Source organism: Phycodurus eques, chromosome 19, assembly GCF_024500275.1.
Source record: "Phycodurus eques isolate BA_2022a chromosome 19, UOR_Pequ_1.1, whole genome shotgun sequence".
In the NCBI taxonomy this organism is placed as follows: domain Eukaryota; kingdom Metazoa; phylum Chordata; class Actinopteri; order Syngnathiformes; family Syngnathidae; genus Phycodurus; species Phycodurus eques.
Window position 1 is genome coordinate 619,746 of NC_084543.1, and position 22,064 is coordinate 641,809.

The following is a 22,064-nucleotide window of genomic DNA, read 5'->3' on the forward strand; positions in this document are numbered from 1 at the left end:
GACCCCGCCGAGGGCGTAGACCTGTTCGACTGTTCCACAGCCAGAACAAAAACCACACTGCTCCTCCTGAATCTGAGATTGGACTTCCTGATGGACTCTCCTCTCCAGAAGCCCTGAATAGACCTTACCGTGTGACGCGCTCGGGATGAGAATCGGCACCTCCAAATCTGAGTTCATGGGTGGCGTGCCCCTCTCCGGGTCGGGGAAAGGATCCCGCCCCGGGTGGAGGAGTCTTGTTATCTGGGGATCTCGTTGACGAGTGAGGGAAGCACGGAGCGGCGGATCGGCAGGCGGATCGGCGAGGCGCCTGCAGTCATGCCGGACTCTGTATCATTGCGTCGCGGTGAAGGGGGATTCTCGATTCTCCCCTCGCCTTTGGGTCACGAGACCAAAGGACGAGATCGCGGATACGAGCGGCCGAAATGAGTTTCCTCCGCAGGGTGTCGGGCTGTTTGGTAGAGGACGGGTGTTAACCCTGTCGCTTACATTTTTGCAGCCCACAACATTCTTTTTTTCCCCCCCCCCCATTTTGAGAGAAAATCTGTTCTGGTTTTTCTTCACTTTTTCCAGCTATTACAAGCATTTTGTTCACTACATCCTCCCTTAACATGATTTGAACAATACTTGTACAGCGGACCCCCACCATTCGTTAGGGTTAGGGACCGGGCCCCACAGCAAATAGTGAAAATCCACGCGTAATTGACGCTCATTAGAATTGCCAGGATTTTTGTGTGGGGAATTTAAAAAAAAAACGAAAATAAGAACTTTGTACATGCAGGTGTCTACTGTATATTGTCATAAGATATTTGGTTGTCACTGTTTTCCATTCTGATTTCTAATTCAATTTGATCTTAAACATATACAGACTATAAGACTAAAAACAGATGACTAACATGATACATGTTTACATAAGATAATGCGCATATGTTGACGAGATTACATACAAATAACGTATTTGCAGCAGTACAGTATTATCATTTGCAACAATTTGTCAAAAATCACATGTGGGCTTTTCACCACCAGGCGTCGCTACACGCTGACTCGAGCGTGTGCGCGATTGTGCGTGCGCGCGCGCGTGCGTGTACTAGTTGTAGTACAGTGGTGGTGTTTGTGCTTGTGCTGCATTCAGGTGTCTCGACCTCGCAAAGGATTTTCTCGTTTGCCACACAAACGGAATTGTGGTCAGTTTCACGTCTCGTTTGTCCAACATTTTCCTCCTGCGTCGACTGATCTCATCACGTGAATCTGATCAGGTACGTGAACGCATCACTTTGGCTCCATTTGCGCTCTTTCACATGACCATCTTTGTGTGCGGGTGTGTGTTTTGTGTGTACACACACTAGGATCATTGTTACTTTGGATGTATTTGTGTCATTGTATGGTTACTTCTGACTGTTTATTAGTACTTGTAACATTGAGCAAAACACCAACAAATGACGCTAACAAGCAGATCTCACTTTGCCACGTTTCTAATTTGGGGGGGTTTGTCCAAGGAGCATTGTGTGGTGTTCCCATCTGCGAGCTGCATTATCATTATCATTTGCATGACCATCGGGATGTGGATCCTTTAGAAATGCCAATCATGCCAAGGCGCGGGGCACCATGGCAACCGTCACAGAGACCTTGTTGCTATCGCCCAGCCGTGACTGACGCGAGGTCATGTGACGACACCGAATTACACATCACAATACTACCCAGCACTATGCTAAACTAGACAACACAGCGCAACACAACATTACGCTGCAAGAAACTACACAGAACAACACTAAATTACACGGCACTTCACCGCATTTCATCACAACACTAAAGTACACGAGAGTACGTTAGACGTCACTTCACAACTTGGCTACACGATCCTACTACTCTAAAGTACACTAAACCACACGACCCTAACCAAAAGTACTGTAAACTAGACTGAACAACGCCGCACTAAAGGAAACTACTCAACACTACATCACAAAATCACACTTCTGCGAAAAACTACACTCCAACAACACTTTGTAATACTAAACGACACAACACCTCACTGCACCACACTATACTGCTGTACAAACACACGACCCAACACTCAACTAAATTACACAACAATACGCCGGAATACACGACAGTATGCTAACCAACACGCCACTAAACTGCAGTACGCATAACTACAGTAGACGCACGATCGCGATCAACTACAGGACGTTTTGAACCTCTTGCCCGTTGAGTCTGTGCGCGGGGACGTCCGTCCCCTCGTCGGGCGGGCTCTTCTTCCACACCGAACCCGTCCCGGCGTGTCATTGTGGAAATGGACAGAAAATCAGAAGAGCTTTTCCCCAAGTTGGGAGCGTACGTCCCGTTTTGCGTGTCATGCCGTCAGTGCGCGCGTGCGCTAGATTTGCTTTTGCGAAGCGAGACGTTCCCAACGGCATTTGTGCACTTTCACCCACGTGAAAGTTGAAATATTTGGCGTGGGTTAAACATTCACGTGTTTCTCTCACCTCACCACTCGCGGCTTCCAATGCGACTCTGTCCATTTGTGCGCGTGTGAACAGGAAGTGGTGCCGGCGAGGGCGATGGCGTCCGACGTGAGCCGACCCGCGGGCTGCGGTCCGGCGGTGTCGTCCGTCTACTACAAGCTGTGCGACCTGGACGCGGCGTGGGGCGTGGTTCTGGAGGCGTCGGCGTCGGCCGGCGTCGTCGTCAGCCTGGTCCTGTTCACGGCGCTGCTCGCCAACGTGCCCTTCACGCGGGACCCCGACCGCAGGAACGCGGTGGCCCTGCACGCCCTCTTCCTGGTGTGCACGGCCGGCCTCTTCGGCCTCACATTCGCCTTCGTCGTGGGGGAGAACTTCGCCACCTGTGCGTCGCGCCGCTTCCTGTTCGGCGTTCTCTTCGCCGGCTGTTTCTCGTGCCTCCTGGTTCAGGGCGTGCGGCTCAACGCCCTGGCCAGGACCGACCGTGCCCCGCGGGCGTGCAGCTCGTGCCTCGTCGCAACGGCCCTGTGGTCGGTGGAGGTGCTCGTCAACGCCGAGTGGCTGATCATCACGGTGGCGCGCCGCCCGCCGGGGCCGGGCAACTCCGCGGACGGGCTCGAGGGCGGCGGCGCCGCCGCCACGGCCGTGCCCTGCGACGTGGCCAACGCGGACTTTGCCATGGCGCTGATCTACGTGATGGCGCTCCTCGTCGCCGCCCTGGGCGCAGGCCTGGGCGTCGTGGCGGGAGAAACCAAGCGGTGGAAGAGGGAGGGCGCCCTCATCCTGGCGTGCGCCCTCCTCTCCGTCGGGATCTGGGCGGCGTGGATCGCCGTGTACGTCCACGGGAACTTTGCGCCCCGGTGGGATGACCCCGCGTTGGGCGTCGCCCTGGTGACCAACGCCTGGGTCTTCCTGGCGCTCGTCACCGTCCCGCAAGTGTGCTGCTCGGCCGGGGACGGAGACCGTGGCCCCGACTTCGGGGAGACGCCGTACCCGGGTCGGGGCGTCGGCTATGAGAACATCCTGAAGGAACTGAACCCTAACAACGTCTTCGCGGGAAACATGGACAACAAAGCCTTCTCCGTGGACGAGCCCGGACAAGGTACGCACACGCGACTTATTCTTAACAAACAAGCGAGAAAATGGAGGGCCAGCATGTTGATCTTGTGGTTAGCACACCTGCCTCGCAGTTCTGAGGTTCAGTGTTCGAATCTCGGCTCCGCTCGTACGTTCTCCCTGTGCTCGCGTTGGTTTTCTCCCCCCTGGTCCCGTGTTCCAAAAACATGAAGTCCAGTCTGTTGTTTGTCGAGTTCAGTCCAGACCAGTCCGGGGTGCACCTCCGCTCTCGCCTGAAGTCAGCCGGGAAAGGCTCCGGCTCACCCCGAGAGACCCGAATGAAGATAAGCAGTATAGAAGACGGACGGATGGATGTAAAATGAGGGTTCAGCTGGAGGTGATAGCGCCACCTGCTGCCTGCGCATGCACTTGATTTGACATCTGTGCTCTCGGTGATTGTTTGTAACCTACATGAATGTTTAACGTGAAGGAACCTGTGTTTTAAAATCCCCTCATTTCCGTGGTTCCAAGCGTGTTCGTTTTCGTGAAAGAACGTCGTTCACAACAATGTATCAAAAGCAACCAATTTATTCCTGACAGAGGAGTCTATACATTTTGCAGAGCTCTGGCTTCGTAACTACCCTAACTTATTCTTAGCAGATACAGTCGTAGAACAAAAACTATCTGACTCTCCCCCAGACTTATACAATGTTTCAAACAGGCCGGTGTGGAATCGCTGTCGTCCGATTGGTCCGTAATCTGACGTCATCGTTGTTCGGCCAAATGATGACTATCTGATCTGGGTCCAGACGTCGCCTGCCGATGTCTCCTGCATTCAATGTTTATTGTGGCTCCCCGCAGTTCCTTTCTTCTTTGCCATCTGTCTCCAAATACCCCCTGATGGGGGCCACATACCCCCCGCTGGGGGCCTTCCTGCAGTATACGCCAATACACATTCTCTTCCAAACTAGTTAGAATTACATATTAGAATATAAAGTATTCTATATTCCCTTCAAACGTTAGACAAAGTTAAACCATCTCCTGGGGGGGGAAGTGCGCATTGAGTCAACAAGATGGCGTTAGTTTCCACTTGGGAATACGGAGCTTCCTGTTAATGTGTAACATTAATGTCTAACCGCATCCCTGAGCGCCCCTTCGCATCCCGGCACAAACGTGTGCTGCCTGTGTTGACCTCGTCTCCATAGTGACAAAGGCATGGCAACCTTTTCCTCCCCGTTTGACACCTTGGTCACACCACACAACACAAAACTGTGCAAAATGCACTCCAGAGCATCAGGGTGTTCCAAACAGTTATTAACCCAAGGGGAGAGGGAGGAGAAGCGGCAGTCAAACAGGCCAAAATCCAGATGTCAGAGGCAATTTGCATACTCGGTGTGGTTGAATTCAATGCAAGAGTGTCAAAATGACTCTCAAGTGCAGTTTCTAAAGAGGTGCCTGCTATAATTCACACAAGTAGGGTATTGCGGAGAACTGGAACCCAAACAGAGAATCCTCTAGGACTTGCTGACTTCTTTTTAGCTCTCGAAGTTACCGACAGATCAGCGAGTTGCGATCGTAAGTCTCGGGATGGAACTAGCGTACCGCCGAGTGCTGACTGTTGTTCTGCGTCGACTGTTGCCGTGCGGTTGCAGGTGCCGCGGCGGTGTCTCCGTACGGCGGCTACACGGGCCAGCTGAGGAGTTGCGTGTACCAGCCCACCGAGCTGGCCCTCATCGCCAAAGCCCGCGCGGCCGCCGTGAGTACGCCACGCTGACGGGATCCAGACACGTGCGGCGATCCCAGGCGCTCCCGCGTGCGCCGTCTACGAACTGTTCCGATTTGCTTTCCCACCCCGCAGAATCCCCCGGAAGCGTCCTACGACTCCGTCATTCCCCGAGCGTCGGCCCGTTCTGAAGCCGGCAGCGTCGGCGTGCGCGCCGCGAACGCCGCGGACACGGCGGACGTGGGCGACGCCTCTCACGGTAACGGAAACGGAAACAGCGTAGGTCCACGCGTTCACTCATTTCTGTTTGCTGTTGCCGTAGTGTGTGCGCGCGTGTGTCTGTTCATACGTTTTTTTGCGGAAACAGCGTAGGTATCCCGTCACATACTTCCTGTCTGATGTTACCATAGCAACCACCGCCTCTTGTTCTTCTTCCGTGCGCGTCAGCAGGCTAACGCGTCGCACAGGACGCCTCAGTGGTGAAGCCGCCGTCTCTGCCCTGATGATCGTCTGGACTTTGCCACACGGACGCCCTTTGACCTTCTGACCTTCTCTTCTCTCAGTCGGGATGAGGCAAGACTGGAGAAAGGAAGGCAGGACTTTTCATACTTTTTCCATGTTTCTTTTTTCCATGTTTGATACACACGTCCTTTATGGTCATGTGCACTAGTGTGTCCAAACGACACAAGACACAACACTGTACAATATTAAACCACACTGCACTATACTAAACTACACAGCACACCACTACACTACATTGCACTAGATTATAGAACAATATACAACACTACACAAGACAACATAAGACTAACCCTCACAACACTACAGTATACTACATGGCACTAGATTATGCTACAATACAATTTGCAATACTGCAAATGTCCGCATTGCAAAAATGAAGCTTATTTTATCTTAGTAAATAACACTTGAGTACATAAATTCACAACACTTCACCATACGAGACAAATGTTTGCGGCGGTGTGTCTTGCTGTAATTATAATTATATCTATATATATATAGATATATATATATATATGTGTGGGCAGCATGGTGGACGACTGGTTAGAGCGTCAGCCTCACAGTTCCGAGGACCCGGGTTCAATCTGTGTGGAGTTTGCATGTTCTCCTTGTGGCCTGCGTGGTTTTTCTCCGGGTCCTCCGGTTTCCTCTCACATCCCAAAAACATGCGTGCTAGGTTGATTGAAGACTGTAAGTTGCCCGTAGGTGCGAATGGGAGTGCGAACGGTTGTTTGTTTGTATGTGACCTGCGATTGACTGGCGACCAGTTCCGGGTGTACCCCGCCTCTCGCCCGAAGATATCTGCGATAGGCTCCAGCATGCCGACGACCCGTGTGAGGATAAGTGGTACAGAAAATGGATGGATATATATATATATATATATATATATAATATGTGTTAATGCTTCTACATGGTAATGCAATGTAAATATATAAGTGTGATGATATTGAATAGTTGAAGTGAGTTTTGCGCATATTATCGCTTTAAGGTCCGTATTTCTTCACAAAGCTTTTCATTTGTTCGGTTCTGCAATAAAAACACATTTGCTCATTTCCTGCCTCATTTGGTGTTGTCCTAACGAGTCTGCAAAGCCTCATGGGAATTGGAGTCCGTCCGGCGTCAGCCTTCCATCGTAGTCCCGCCTGAGGAAAGTGGCCGAGGTCATCAGAGGACATTGGTTGGCTGCTTCCTGTTGCCAAGGGATGCCAGCTAACATCTGCAAACTCTGTTGCTCTGTGTGTGTGTGTGTTTGCCCATTATATCTGTATGCGATTATGTCTGTGCCTGTTTGTCTGTGTGTTATTGCACATGCGTGTTCGTGTAGGTGTGTGTGCGTCTCTATGCGTGCATTTTGAGTTTTTGTGTGGATCTATTTGTGGTGTGCGTCTGTGTATGTAATTATTTTTGTGTGCATGAGTGTGCGCGTGTCTGTGATGCTATGAGTGTGTGTGTTTCTGTGCTAGTCTCTCTGTGCATGTGTGTGTGAGTCAATGTGCATGAGTGTGCGTTCAACTGTGTGTGTGTGTGTGCAGGGCTGGCCCCAGCCAATGTGGCGCCCTAGGCGAAATGTTATACGGCGCCCCCCTTCATCAATGATTTAAATAAGCTTTCAAAAAAGTCCAAACATGCCACACAATTTAAACTATAAAACAGAACATTTTCTTCCAGCATGCCTGTGACCCGAGTGAGGATAAGCAGTACAGAAAATGGATGGATGGACGGACGGATGACTCTCGTTACTGCCAATCGAATCACTCGAGTCATGGCTGTTACGACAGCTAAGGGGACAAAGCAAAAGCTGCAACAACTTGACCTGTCATGCTCCCATTGCTCCCTTTTTTTTTTCTTCTTCTTCACTGTGTTCTGGACAGTTTTGGTCATTTTGACGTTTGCAGAGTTCTCTGGGGTGACGTCAATAAATGTTCCCCTACCCCAACAGAGACCGAGCAGTATACCAGTCAGTATACCAGAGGAGGGAGTATTTGCTGTTATCATTTGTAATCATTTTGATTGGGCATTTCCTGACATTTGAATTTATGTTGTCTGTTTTTCCATGTTAAAAGTTAGTTGTCAAGTTATTGCAAATAAGTGCCGCTTTCATCTGGATTTGACTCACTGACCAAGAAACATTTTCCTTTTGTCTCATTTTAATTTTGCATTGAGTAGTTTGGCAGTTCCTCAAGAAGTTTCATTGCTTACATTTGTCTCTAGCAATGAGATGCTTGTAAGTGCATTGGCATCTGCATTTTAATTACATTTAGGATTTTGAGAAATATCTACAAAAATACCAGAAAATATGTTATTGTGAATAAGTAGTTACGAGAGAGAGCTATTACACAAATTTGTAATTTCTATGTCACATTCTAGCCTTAGATTTACTAATTTTTTTTATTTTCTCCACAGCAAATGAGGTCACTGTTCTTTTACATGTTTAGTTTAACATTAAATAATTCATCTTTTGCTTCCTTCTAACCCTAATTTCGTCTACATAAGATTATTATTGTCTAGCTATGATTATGCATTACTCATAAAAGGAGAGTAATCGGTCACTTAATGACCGCATAAGCACCGGTGACAAGGGCAGCGTAGTAGTACTTCGAGAATCCCTGACTAGTTTGAAATTTCGCCCGGACACATTTTTAGGTGTCAAAAAAAGAGGACGACTGCTCACCCGACATTAGCGTGTTAAGCTAATGCTTACTTTCTTTCAAGCTAGCTAAAAACTGTTCATTACACAAAACGATATTTTCAAAATATGTTGACAAAACGTTAGCTTTATATTTTGATTTCTTTTCCTCCTCCGCTTTTCTTCTTTTGCGGAACTGTGCGCCCGAGGGCTTAGTTGTCCTTTCATTATGGGAAAAAAAATTGTCACTCAAATCACTTGTCCTCTCCTCTTCAAGTTCGTTGACCCCACGTCATGTGACGTGACTCTCCAAGTGACAAACATAGTTACTTTAGCTTGTTTTGTAACTGTGTTTGTTATTTTCAAGACAGACACGTAGAGGGGGCGCCAGTGGACGTTTAATGATTTTATTGAAATATTTTTCCCGAGGAAGAGGGCGCTGGCATTGCGCCCCTCCAGCAGATGGCGCCCTAGGCGACCGCCAAGGTCGCCTATGCCCGGGGCCGGCCCTGTGTGTGTGTGTGTGTGTGTGTGTGTGTGTGTTCATTTACAAGCTAACCCACCGCTGCTGCGGCCGCCTGATAAGCGGCGTTGTTGATCTTTTATTTCAGCAAGCGGAAGCTTTCGAGCGGTCGCGCCTGATTGGCAACCACGTGATTGACACGCCCAAACACGTCACGCTCTCGCACACTGATTTGACGTCCGTCAGCTGTTGCTGTGGCAAGTTTGTGTGACGTCACATAAGCGCGTCATAGCAAGAAAGTCTCTCTCGCTTTTTTTTCTTTTCGATTTTTGTTTCCGTTGCGACTCGTTCAGTGCGAGATCGTTCGAAAAACCTTCTCAACACGTTCACGAGCACGACGCGCGCGTGCGTGTGGCGTAGGACATTGTTTGCTGGTCTGGCTGTCACTATATGTCGCTGGCACGGACAGATGAACAAAGATAGATTTGTAGTTCATGAAAAATGATTTTCAAGTGAAATTGGATAATTTCTTGGATGATTTCTCATCACAAAATCCTGCTTGGGAATCGCTGGTGTGGGTTTGTTTTTTGTGTCCTGTAGTCTACTTTACTTTGGTGTAGTGGAGTGAAGAGTTGTGTATCGTCGTAAAGTTTTGTGTTGCGTCGTGTAGTGTAGTATCCTAGTATCCTGGAATGTAGTGTTGTGTAGTTTAGTTTTGTACTTGGTATAGTTTAATTTAAGTGTTGTGTGGTTTATTGTTGTGATGTTTAGTGTATTGTAACATGTAGTGTAGTTTAGTGTTGTACTGTGTAGTGTACTATAGTGTAGTCTAAAGTTATGTAATGCTGTATAGTGTATTGTAATGTTGTGTAGTGTCGTTTGTTTTATTGCACAACGACATTTAGTGTAGTTTTGTGGTATGTTGTGTTGTGGCACGGTAGAAGTGTTGCCATTATGTGTTGATGAAAGTGTCGTTGCTGTCACTGGGTCCACGTTATCCATATTGACACCTTCACACGCACACGCGATGCGTTCATGGACCTTCTGGGCACTGACTGCGCCTGACCTTTGCCCAGATGGAGATGGCTGTTGCTCTGGTAACGAGGGAGTTTTTGCCTTCGTGTTAGTCGCGCTTCGTTCTGTCACTCATTAGCGCCACCAACAGGCTCCTCCTCTTGGTCTGATCAACAAACTAAAAGCCATCGCTGGGGAACTTTTGATTTTTAAACAAAATGCATGTTACTTGTAGATGAAGTATAAAATACAGGTAGTTTATCTTAAAGTTGAACCAAAGTCATGTACACATTTGTAAATACATGAACTATGTTTGAAAGTAAATGCTGAAAACGTGCAAAGACAGAGAACAATATGTATGGTACCGAATTGTTGAGCTGTAAATTCAAACTCTCTTGTCACTGAATTTTGGGGGGCGCGGGTAAAAACTAGCCCCGTGACCGCAACGGGTGGGTGTGTACTTTCTGGCGCTATATGACTAACGAGCCCCGTTTATGGCTATTCGCTGGAATTTCGAGTTACTTCGTAATAATAGCTTGGCCATTTCAAGCGCAACTACGTCGTGCAGTTAGCCAACAAGCTCTGGCCACAACCCAAACAAAGTGGTTTGTGTTCTTCGGGCTTGTGTCTCTGTTGTAGCATTTGGACGGCTTCACTACCAATCGGCCTGCTACTAGCGGCTAGGCGACTACGTATTAGCCGCTAGCGGGCTCCTGTAGCGGTGTCTGCTCCATCCTGTACTCGCCAGCCTCGCGCCATGTGCCGCACATAGATCCGCACAACAGAGACACTTGAGGGAAAGCTAACTTGTTATTACGTTCGCTAGCCCGCGAGCTAATGTGCGCGCTCAACCGCGGCGGGGTCGTTTAGTACGTCAGCGCCTCGCTTGAGTTGTTGCGTGTGGGTCTCCCCGCATAACAGACACGCGGGAAAGTTAACTATTTCTTAAGCACAACCACAGCGGCTCGTTATTCGGCCAGTAGCCGTCGACAGCGAACGGATTTGGTCGACAGGTGAAGGGCTGTCCGCGTAACCTTCAGCGGACACGCCCACGCAGTCCTGCAGCTCGAGGGTGGGCCTTATTTTTCAAGACTTCAGAGCCTTATTTTACATGTGGTCATTTCTTTAGTCATTCACATTTTGCAGGCTTTTTAAAAACTCTTCTTTTCCTAATGGTGTGTCATTTTTGGGGCCGCGATAGTTCATCTTTAATAATAAAGGAATAACCTATTCTCTGCTTTTAATTGTAATTCCCCCCAACATTCCAAAAATGACATATGCAAGCAATTATTGTACACTAATAGGCTAAAAGAAATGTTTTACTATTTAAAATACCTCAATCAACGAGTGATTTCACAAGCGGACATGACGTCACAGCCAAAGTGATAAAACAGGTTTTGCTGGTGAAATTCAACACAGCGGCGTTGTCATTCCTTTCACCACCTCAGGGCGGCGACAGAAACAGTTCAGCACGAACGCTTTCGTAAACGATCTTTTAGCACAAAACACAACAACATGGCGGCACGGTGGCCGACGAGTTAGAGCGTCAGCCTCGCAGTTCTGAGGACCCGGGTTCAATCCCCGGCCCCGACTGTGTGGAGTTTGCACGTTCTCCCCGTGCCTGCGTGGGTTTTCTCCGGGCACTCCGGTTTCCTCCCACATCCCAAAAACATGCATGAATTGGAGACTCAAAATTGCCCGTAGGCGTGACTGTGAGTGCGAATGGTTGTCTGTTTGTATGTGCCCTGCGATTGGCTGGCAACCGGTTCAGGGTGTACCCCGCCTCCTGCCCGATGACAGCTGGGATAGGCTCCGGCGCGCCCGCGACCCTAGTGAGGAGAAGCGGCTCAGAAAATGGATGGATGGATGGACACAACAACATGAGAAGTGCAAGAACGTGGAAAACAAACTTCTCGCTTGCATTTCCAACTCGACGCTGCGGAGGTTTTCGGTGCGCTCGCAGGAGGAGGAACGACAGGGTTCTCTTTGTACGCTCGGGACAAAGACGGCGCTGTCAGGAAACCTTCGGCGGGACACCTGAACGCCACATCTGCACACACGCACACTACACGATACACACAACACACTCGACTGCATGACCCAATGAGCGTGTGACATTCTTCGTCAACAGACGGTCGTCGGCAAAAACGGCTGCACACGGACGAGTGCGTTTCGGCAGCGTAAACACTCTCACGCGGATAGTGAGAGTGTGAGAGCATCTCCCACACACGCTGCTGAGGCGATCTCACGTTCTCTCACAAGCACCACTGAAACGATCGCTGCTGAAATGCTCTCACACGTGACTGCAATTCTCACATTCACACTATTGAAACTCTTTCACGCACGACTGAAACGCTCTCTCATAATCGCATCTCTTCTTTTCTTCTCGACTTTGTTGTCTGAAGCGCACTTTCTCTTCGCTCTCAGGCTTGCTCTCTCTCTGTCTGTCTGTCTCAATTTCCCTCTCTTTCAGTCTCTCCCTCTCTTGATTTCTCTCTCTCACTCGCTCTCTCTGTTCAAGGAAACGTCACGGCCCACCACACCGCCGCAGTCCGGGCCGGGCGGTCGTCAGGTTTTGTTTCCATGGGCGCAGCTTACAAACGTACTTTGTAGTCGGAGCCGCTCGAGTACGACAACAGACAGTCAATTGACAGAACACTTTGAGACATAAGGACATTGACAAAAAACAGTCACTGAGCAATAAAGGGTTGCTCGTTATCTGGTCATGGCGGTACATTTTTTATTTTTTTGTGGACAATTGTGCAAAAAGATGCAAAGTCCTCTAGCACTTGGAGCAGTTCGAATGACTCATCTCGCAATAGTCCGGCGCAATGAGCATCGCGCAAAGGGCGCCGATACTTCAAGGGGTGGATGCGGTTTAAAGTGACGAGTAGCGCGATCATCTGGGACGATGTCGATTGTGCAAATGTTGCAGATACTCCCGAGTCGGTGTGCAAGTGGGGCCGATGCTACTCTGGCATGAGTGGCCAGTATTGGTCAACAACAGATATGCAAATAGTGCAGCGTGGCGACACTACTACAGCGAGTGCACGAGTCATGCATCATTGGCCCCACAGAAATGGGACAACAAACTCAAGACAAAAACGAAATTGGCAGCATGTTGCAATGGAATTGTAGGTTAGCTGTTGAAGAAGTTAATGGCAAGAGGGAAGAAGCTGTTGGAATGTCTGCTAGGTCTAGTTTGCATTGATCGGTAGTGTCTACCTATAATTATTTCTCCAAATGTATCTTAGTTCATCGAAGTTTCTCTGCCAGTGATGTATTGTGACAGACAGAACAATGACTAACTTGACACTAAATGGCAGAAGATTCATACAACCGAATCAAAGCTTTGTGCTAAACGAAACAGGTCTGCGTTTCACAGAGTGAATACATTTGTAAGTACATTGAGACGAGAACATCATTATTGGCGTACATTATGTATATTTAGTGAGATTTTGGGTGATTGGGAATCTGCTGGCAAATATGTGCGTTGGTTGACTACAGGTTAGGAAGCAATGACAAACGGCACGGTACTGACCTCTGCTGGATGTTTTTGTCAGGGCGAGCAGTCTTTGTTACCGCCCACACGGTGTTCCATTGGTGAACGTGGCAAACATTCCTTTCCGATTGGTTCAAATATTGTCCCTCGCGGCCAATCGTTGCGGCGTTTACACGTTTTTGCTTCCGGGATAATGAAAGGACGTCGAGCTGGGTTCAGCACCTGGAAGCTTTTCTTTTTGACACCATTTTGGAGAACATTCACTTGACTCGGTTCCCACAATGGTTTATATGGCTCTAAACGTGACGAGGTCGTCCGCGTCTCTACGAAAGGTCGGTAGGCAACGACATTGCATTGATAGCTGCCACGTAACCGATCCAATCGCCTTTCTACGCCGTCCGCGATTGAAATGCGATTTATGATTTGTGTTTGGATGCGCTCAACGTGCGATGTGGCGGTCGCCGAATTTGTGCTTGGCCGTTTGGGTGGCAGGAGGTGGAACAAATCCACTTGACTGACGGGGAGGGAGGAGAGAGAGAAAGAAAGAGAGAGAGAAAGAAAGAGAGAGAGAGAGAAAGAGAGAGAGAAAGAAAGAGAGAGCGAGAGAGAGAGAGAAAGAGAGAGCGAGAGAGAGAGAAAGAAAGAGAGAGAGAGAGAAAGAGAGAGAGAGAAAGAAAGAGAGAGAAAGAGAGAGAGAAAGAAAGAGAGAGCGAGAGAGAGAGAGAAAGAGAGAGCGAGAGAGAGAGAAAGAAAGAGAGAGAGAGAGAAAGAGAGAGAGAGAAAGAAAGAGAGAGAGAGAGAGAGAGAGAGAGAGAAAGAGAGCGAGAAAGAAAGAGAGAGAGAGAGAGAGAGAGAAAGAGAGAGAGAGAGAGAGAGAGAGAGAAAGAGAGAGAGAAAGAAAGAGAGAGCGAGAGAGAGAGAGAAAGAGAGAGCGAGAGAGAGAGAAAGAAAGAGAGAGAGAGAGAAAGAGAGAGAGAGAAAGAAAGAGAGAGAAAGAGAGAGAGAAAGAAAGAGAGAGCGAGAGAGAGAGAGAAAGAGAGAGCGAGAGAGAGAGAAAGAAAGAGAGAGAGAGAGAAAGAGAGAGAGAGAAAGAAAGAGAGAGAGAGAGAGAGAGAGAGAGAAAGAGAGCGAGAAAGAAAGAGAGAGAGAGAAAGAAAGAGAGAGAGAGCTCTTTTGACTTGACAGAGTTGCTGTCGCTGTTAGGCGTTCGAGAGTTTGTCTCTTGTTTGTTCATTATAAGCGTTAAACCAAAACCGTCCCTCCCGGTCTAGCGGAATTGTGTGACGAACCCAAAGGTCAACAGCCTTCCTATGCATCCGTCCAGCCAGCCAGCCAGGCCTCTGCTGGCCCACATTTACAAGCTCAATTCAAAATGGAACATTCTGATGATATAGAATTGCAGCCGATGTCTTTAGCCGACTAACTTTGCTCACGTTGTGTTTTCCAGCTGTGCGTGATGTCACGGAGGCTCAACGGGAACGTCCGCGGACGGTGCGCGGACGCGGGTTCCGCCCCCACGCCGGCGGCCCCCCCGCCAGAGAGCGGCGGCGGGCCCCCCGCGGCCCCCGCCCACTGCTGCATGAGCGGCTGTCACAACTGCGTGTGGATCGAGCACGCCGAGCGGCTTTTGGCCTTCTACAACGACGGAGGCGAGCGAGCGCTGGCCGCCGTCGAGCAGAACGTCCTCGACGACAACCTCAAGGCCTTCTTGAAGATGGAGATACGACTCCTCAACAAGACGTGAGCGCGGCCACGGGCGCGGTGAGTCGGTCGGGCGGACCGTTCTGCGTCGGGAACCCGCCGCCGCCGTCGTCGTCCGTCCTCGCCGATCGGCCGACGGTCGTACCTCGCTCCGACGCGGTTTTTTTAATCCGGAAGCATTTCTTGAGACGATTCCGTCCATGTTCACGGCCAACTTCTGTCTTTAGCGGAAAACGAAATTACCTTTTGTCTAAATCGGAATCAACTTGAATTGTATTCGGAGTCCCGCGAGAAAAAGAAGAAGAAGAACAACAACAACAACAACAACACCATCTGTCCCGTTTGCGTGTGTGCAGAACCTTTCAGAATGAAGACGACCGAGCGCAGGACTTTGGAGCGTCTGAGCGTCAAACGTTGTCGGGACGAGACGGGCGGACGGGCGGGATTCGCGAACGCCCGCTACGACGACGGGACGATCGAGCGCTCGCCATCGAACGCATATGCATTCTTACTGTGATTATGTGCACATATTTATCCTATTTATGTGTTGCCAATTAAACGCCGCCAGATCCGACTTGTCTTGTTGTTGCGAACCGCTCGTCACCACGGTGACGTGAAATGTCGCAGTCCGCCGGGATCGCGGCGCGCGCGGTCACGCTTGCGTCGGGGTTCCGCCGCCGCCGAATACGGAGTGACGGAAAATGACAGATTAGTCACATCCTCTTCAGGGGCTCGGTCAGGGTTACTTCAGGTCATTCGGAGCCAGTTCGCGTCCTTCACTCCCCTCTTCCGTCCGTCCGTCTCGCGCCATCTTATCTTTTTTCATTCTGTCAACTATCCCTCTTTCTTTCCATCCATCCCGTCTATCTCTATCTTTCGCTCTTTTCTATGCATCTCCAGTCGCTCTGTCTTTCCGTCCATCGATCGAGCCGCGAGAGGAGGCGTGTCGGTCCTAATCCCGGCCGTATAAGAGCGTCCCCGTCAGCGTGATCGCGTCTCGTCGTCCGCCGTCTTCTCGTCCGGCCGTCCTTCACGCAAGCGGAGCCGCGTGTGAGTAGAACACGTCCGCCCGGAGAAATTCGGGAAGGAACGTCGCGGCGAGCGTCCCGCCGGCCTCCTCCGAGTTCCGGAAGAACTTGCGCGCGCTCGTCGACCGTGGAGAAAGGGAGGGCAAAACTCGGCGCGGGAGGGTTGTCGTCGTTAGCGGACGACGCTCACACTTTAGGATGAATACCGCTCGTGATATTAAAGATCGAATGCTTTGATGAAAAGAGGCCGCTCGAGGAGTTAAAAAACAAAATCTTATGATGTTCTCATATTCAAATTAAACACGGCCCACATCCAAACAAAAAAGTTACAAATGTTGAGCGACGGCGCACAATGTTTGGGAAACTTTAAATAACAATGGAACAAACGTTTTATGTTACGAGATAGCACACGTTTTATTTAAAATAGTTTGTGAAAAAAAAAGTATATTCACGCTTTTTACATTTTTCAATTGAATGTTAGAAGATGTCACATTTTATTTTTAGGTTTTAAGTGTAAAAAAAGATGAAAGAAAATTCACTTCCAGATTTTTTACATTTGAAATTGTAAATAAAGTTTTATTTTCAATTCCGTCCATTTTCCGTAGCGCGGGTCACGGACGTGCTGGCGCCTATCGCAGCTACGTCCGGGCGAGAGGTGGGGTACACCCTGAACTGGTCGCCAGCCTAAGTTTCAGGAAAATTTCTCACGATTTCTTTTGATTCAAAAATAGGAAATATAAATATTGTAAATGTGAATGTTTAAAGATATGACACTGTATTTTTATTTTATTTCTATGCATTTAGGCGGCACGCTGGCCGACCGGTTAGCACATCTGCCTCGCAGTTGTGGGGTTGCGGGTTCAAATCCGACCTCGCCTGTGTGGAGTTTGCATGTTCCCCCCGTGTCTGCGTGGCTTTCCTCCGGGCACTCGGGTTTCCTCCCACATCCCCAAAACATGCGTGCGAGGTTAATTGAAGTCTCTAAATTGCCCGTAGGTGTGAATGGTTGTTTGTTTCTATGTGCCCTGCCCTGCGATTGGCTGGCGACCAGTTCGGGGTGTACCCCGCCTCTCGCCCGAAATTAGCTGGGATAGGCGCCAGCACGCCCGCGACCCGCGTGAGGAGAAGTGGTACGGAAAATGAATATATGGATTTATTTAGTGAAAAATGTTCACTTTTTTTTTTTTTTTCATTTAAACATTGAATTCAAACGTGCACCCACTTTTAATTTTTTTATTAATAGTACATTTAGTACATCCCACTAATACAACTTTTTGAAACGGTGCATGCGTGCCATCTTTCTGTTGTGCACTGGTTGTGTTTTCCTGCTGCTGCTGCTGCTGCTGTTGTTTTTATTTTTGGTGCGGTTGTCATTGAGGTGTGCGACGCTTAAAACCAGGACTGCGTGCTCAGCATTTGTGCTTCGTCCTCACTAACCAGATTAAAACCAGATTAGTAACACGAGCACCGGATTAGGATTAGGTCGTATCGGGGTCATGCTGACGGCATATGATGTCATCACTTGCAATCGCAAGGAAGGACTGCAAGTAATCCACCTGGAAGAAGATTACATACAAGCGTGTGCCTGGCTGTGTGTTTTTGGTGCACGCATGCATTTTGTGCTTACGGGTCTGCATGTGTGTGTTTCTGTGTGGATGTTTTTGTGCACGCGTTGATGTGTTCCCAGACAAGTGTGGGCACACGCACTCGCCAGGGTGGTGGAGATGAATCTGGAGGCGCCCAAAGCTGAGATCAAGTCGGCCACGCGGGTGAGCGGGGGCCCCGCCACCCCGCGCAAGGGCCCCCCCAAGTTCAAGCAGAGGCAGACGCGCCAGTTCAAGAGCAAGCCCCCCAAGAAGGGAGTGCAGGGGTGCGACACTGCCACACACTTCGCTCTCGCTGAACGGGATTCGGCCCGAGGCACACGATCCGATGAAGCGCCTCCTTTGCAATTGGCTTCTTACATTTTGATGTCGTGGACCTGCAGAGTTCCGAAAATGTCCACTGAAAATCTCGCTGTAGTCACTCGGGAGTAGCGAACGAGTGAATGATTCCGAGCAAAATCTGACATGCGCTTCAGACTCCCACCGCTAGATGGCGCCGGGGCACTTCGCAGCATCTAGCCACCGTCCAATCACGTTGCTTTCCTTGCAGCGAATGGTGGCGCTAAAGCTCCATGAAGCGCTGCCTCCCAAAAACAAGGACGGACAATACATTAGGTACAGGCGTGGTTTGCAGGTTCTGTGGAGAGCTAATATTATTAGGGACGCGCGAGTACCGACGCCCCCTCTAGGTATCGAGTCCTTTTATTTCAATGTATCGGGTACTCGTGAAGGCTGCCGATACAAACAAAATGTGGCTTTGAGCAAGTCCTCCTCACCAGTAGTTGGCGCTACACTGCGGTAGTTTTGACATCGGCGAATCATCGTCCTCTTTTTTTGTCATTTTGTTCATTGAAACTTGGAGCAAATATACGAGCGATATCGGTTGTTGGTGTCAGTATTGGTAAGTACTCAAGAGTAAATATACTGGAATTGGTATGAAAACATGTATTACTTCGATTTTTTTACAGTTAATTCTGTTAAATCTGAATCATCGTTGGCCAAGTGCAAAACATTTGTATCCGGTCGTCGAAGCCATCCTAGTTCTACAGCAACTACAACTACAACTACAACTACAACTAATAGTTCCTGTCGAGTGTCTTGCGTATTGGTAAAAACAGAGATCTCCAAAATGCGATTTCGCCGGGCCAGCTCGCTGATGTCACTTGCTGTCGTTTGTGCGCAGGTTCGGTGACGATATCCCGGGAATGGAAGGATTAGGAACCGGTGAGTTTTCCACACGCGCTGATGTGTGTGTGTGTGTGTTTATCTGGGTATTTTCTTAAGAACCTCACAGTTTGATTTGGATTCATTACATTGTGATGCGTAATGATTCTTTAGGCTGTGATTTCATTTCATTCAATATTGATTCAAATGTTTTGATATCGATTCAGTAAGAACGTTCATTTTCATGCCCGTGTAAACCGATTCAAATTCGAACATCTGCTATGTCACCTGAAAGTTTTGAGGAATAAAACATCGGAACATAAAAACGTGCATAATAATAACCTATTTCTCACATGGAGTACAGGCAAACTTAAATAATATTTCTTTCCTCTCTGAAACTGACAAAAATAAAAAATCTGCCTGGCAGAGCTGACAAAAGACCGATTTAGCGGATTTGCTGAATGGTAATTGAAATATTGAGAGGAGTATTGAAGTTCAACGACGACACATGTCGTCGGATAACATCGCAATACTTGCACACATGTATTCTTTATCCTCAGTGGGGACGGGGGGGGGCAACGAAAATAATTGCATTCACCGCAATACGCCCAGAGAGTCGCGTTGACTCGTCTTCTTTAATTGTCTGCGCGACTGCATTATACTGCCCCCCGGTGGCCAAGGTCGGCACACGAGAGGGGGCAGCACAATGAATTGAATGAATAGCAGCATGACATCACGATGTGCAAATGGTGATTATTTGTATTGATGTCGGCACAGTATGTGTTTGTAAAGTACAATATTATCGAGGCTTGGTGAGGCCGCAATGGATGAATGGCATTTGCTGGTGTGCATGTTTCAGACATCACTGTGATTTGCCCGTGGGAGGCCTTCAACCATCTGGAGCTGCACGAGCTGGCCCAGTACGGAATCATCTGAGCCCGCCCGGGCCGTCGACACTCAACTGGAACATACCCACACACACAAAAAAAAATGTCCAAAAATAAATAGAACAAGAGATTGTTATATATATATATATATATATATATATATATATATATATATATATATATATATATATATTTTTTTTTTTCTATCTTGATCTTGTGACACAGCATCTGCTCGTGTTTAGGGTGTGATCTTTTGCGTGGTTGCCATTTGTCTGCCAGCATGCTTTTCTTCCCCGTGCGACGGCCGCCATGTCCGCCGCGGGGGAGAGAAAGGAAATCCAAATGTACGGTATTTGTTAGTGTGTATGGCAGGCGTGGCTAAGCATGAGAGTCCTGTAATATGTGTTACTCAAATACTGTAGGTTCATAAAAGTCTATCTGTAGTCTTTATTTTTTTTATTCATTCATTTCTCTCACTGTAATAGTTAAATGAATTATAATAAAAATGTGTAAAAAACAATTTTACATTTACATTTTTAAAATCTAATTGTAGAAATCAACAGTTTTGTAAAAAAAAATATATACTGTATTAAATGTTTAATAAGTAATTTTAACTAATAAATTGAAACATGATAAATATATTGTTTGAGATTTTTTTTATGAATCAATTGGTCAACTTGTTAAAAAAAAAAAAGGAAAAATTGTAAATAATTTGTTCATTCGTTACATTGGGAAATGATTTACTTCTGTTTTTAATATTATTAATCATAAAATCAACATGTTAATAGCTATTTTTTATGTTGTTTGCAAATGAGCTGGCCCTTGTGCCCATTTCAAAAATCAAATCCGTCCCTTAATAATAATAATAATGTGACAAAAACAGAAGGGGACGTCACCTTTAGGATTATCATAGTGGGGCTTGGGGTATTGGCACGACGATACAATAATGGGGGATGGCCCCCCCGGCCGTAGGTAGTACACCACTACTGTTGGTCAAGTGCAAACAAAACTTTTGCAACGGTTACATTGAGATAATGCAGGTCACACAATAACGGGGGATGGCCCCCAGGCCATAGGTTGACCCCACTGCTGCAGGACAAGGGCAAAGCCTTTTCAAAAGTTACAAATTGTAGGTCACATTAACGGTGGAAAAAGTTTTCAAATGATTTATATTCGTCAAAATTCACAAAAACCTGGCATTTGAACAGGGGTGTGTATACTTTTTATATCCACTGTAGCCTTCTTCCTGTGTTTGTAATCCGCCTGATGAGCCCACAGTTTTGTGCTGCTTAGCAGGTGGAAACATGGAGTTCGTGTCGCTGAATTTGACTAAGTGATATTGTTCAGCAAAATCTGAACTTGCACATATTGTATTGAGTGATTTTTATTTTAGTTGACGTTCATGCTCAGATTTAAAAACAAACAAACAAAAAAACAATCAAGTTAGCAAAGCAAAAAAGTTATTCAGTACTTGATGAGTTATTTCACTGAATACGTTGTTACTTTTACTCATGTTGCGTAAAACTGTTAAACTTTGATAATGCATCATTGCCCAACAACCCTTTGAGCTTTTCGGAACAATAGGTCACAGTCTTAGATGTTTTCAATGTTGAATGGAATCTAACATCACACAGTGCCCGTAAATAAACACAGTAATACTGTTCAAAATGGAGAGTATTTCCTAAACAAGTGAGAGAGAAGTGAACCAAGCAGCTCTGCGTAGCATGATGAAAAAAAATGTAAAATGAAAACAGTCAGCACACAGTTGTTGACCTTGCGGCTCCTTCTCCTCTTTTGGTCCCCAAAGTTCGTCCTATCCTTCTTCTCACAACACTTTCCACGAGCGGAAACAGAATGCACATTCATCGAAGAGCTGCTATCGACGACAACTCGCGTCAGGCGCTCCGCACACGGACTCAACATCAAAGGACGGCCATCGTCTCAATGCCGCAATAACGGTTGCGTTTAGGGTATCGGTTGTAATTGCAATTTTGTAGAAGTCGGGGTAATACACGTACCCGCCGAGTTTGGTAGCTGTAGGTGTGACGCACCACGAACAGCAACCTCGCGGAAAAGGGCGAACCTTACGATTACGAAGTTGCTGTTGGGTTTAGGGTACGCGTGTCTTTGACGTCTTTGTACGTCTGGGGTCGATACAGGTGTCGGGCGATTTTTGATTAAGTTTAGGCATTTTAGGTTTTGTCGCGCAACGTGGAATGAAAAGTTTGAACGCCCGCCCCCGTGAAATAGTTCATCAGATTAAAAAGATTTTGATAACCTTTAATGGAACCATGTCTTGAGATGAGACACACCGAGTTTGA

At 47.8% G+C, this 22,064-nt stretch overlaps 2 protein-coding genes across 5 annotated transcripts; both read left to right on the forward strand.

Annotated features, from left to right (window-relative positions):
- The first annotated feature begins 1,099 nt into the window (after positions 1-1,099).
- gprc5c (G protein-coupled receptor, class C, group 5, member C) lies at positions 1,100-6,772 on the forward strand. Its single transcript, XM_061706330.1, has 5 exons — positions 1,100-1,253; positions 2,535-3,558; positions 5,165-5,268; positions 5,371-5,494; positions 5,686-6,772. The coding sequence occupies exons 2-5, from the start codon at positions 2,556-2,558 to the stop codon at positions 5,688-5,690; spliced, it is 1,236 nt and encodes a 411-aa protein (XP_061562314.1). The 5' UTR covers positions 1,100-1,253; positions 2,535-2,555; the 3' UTR covers positions 5,691-6,772.
- Positions 6,773-13,551: 6,779 nt separating this feature from the next.
- On the forward strand, positions 13,552-20,380 carry pde6gb (phosphodiesterase 6G, cGMP-specific, rod, gamma, paralog b). 4 transcript variants are annotated; one of them, XM_061706546.1, is made up of 4 exons: positions 15,621-16,110; positions 17,776-17,958; positions 18,876-18,916; positions 19,716-20,380. In XM_061706546.1, the coding sequence occupies exons 2-4, from the start codon at positions 17,813-17,815 to the stop codon at positions 19,790-19,792; spliced, it is 264 nt and encodes an 87-aa protein (XP_061562530.1). In that variant the 5' UTR covers positions 15,621-16,110; positions 17,776-17,812; the 3' UTR covers positions 19,793-20,380. The 4 variants fall into 4 exon arrangements, with proteins under 4 accessions (XP_061562527.1, XP_061562526.1, XP_061562528.1 ...); XM_061706543.1 differs by lacking the exons at positions 15,621-16,110; positions 18,876-18,916; positions 19,716-20,380 and adding exons at positions 13,552-13,691; positions 14,807-15,120 and having other exon boundaries at positions 17,776-17,862; XM_061706542.1 differs by lacking the exons at positions 17,776-17,958; positions 18,876-18,916; positions 19,716-20,380 and adding exons at positions 13,552-13,691; positions 14,807-15,099 and having other exon boundaries at positions 15,417-16,110.
- Positions 20,381-22,064: the final 1,684 nt, after the last annotated feature.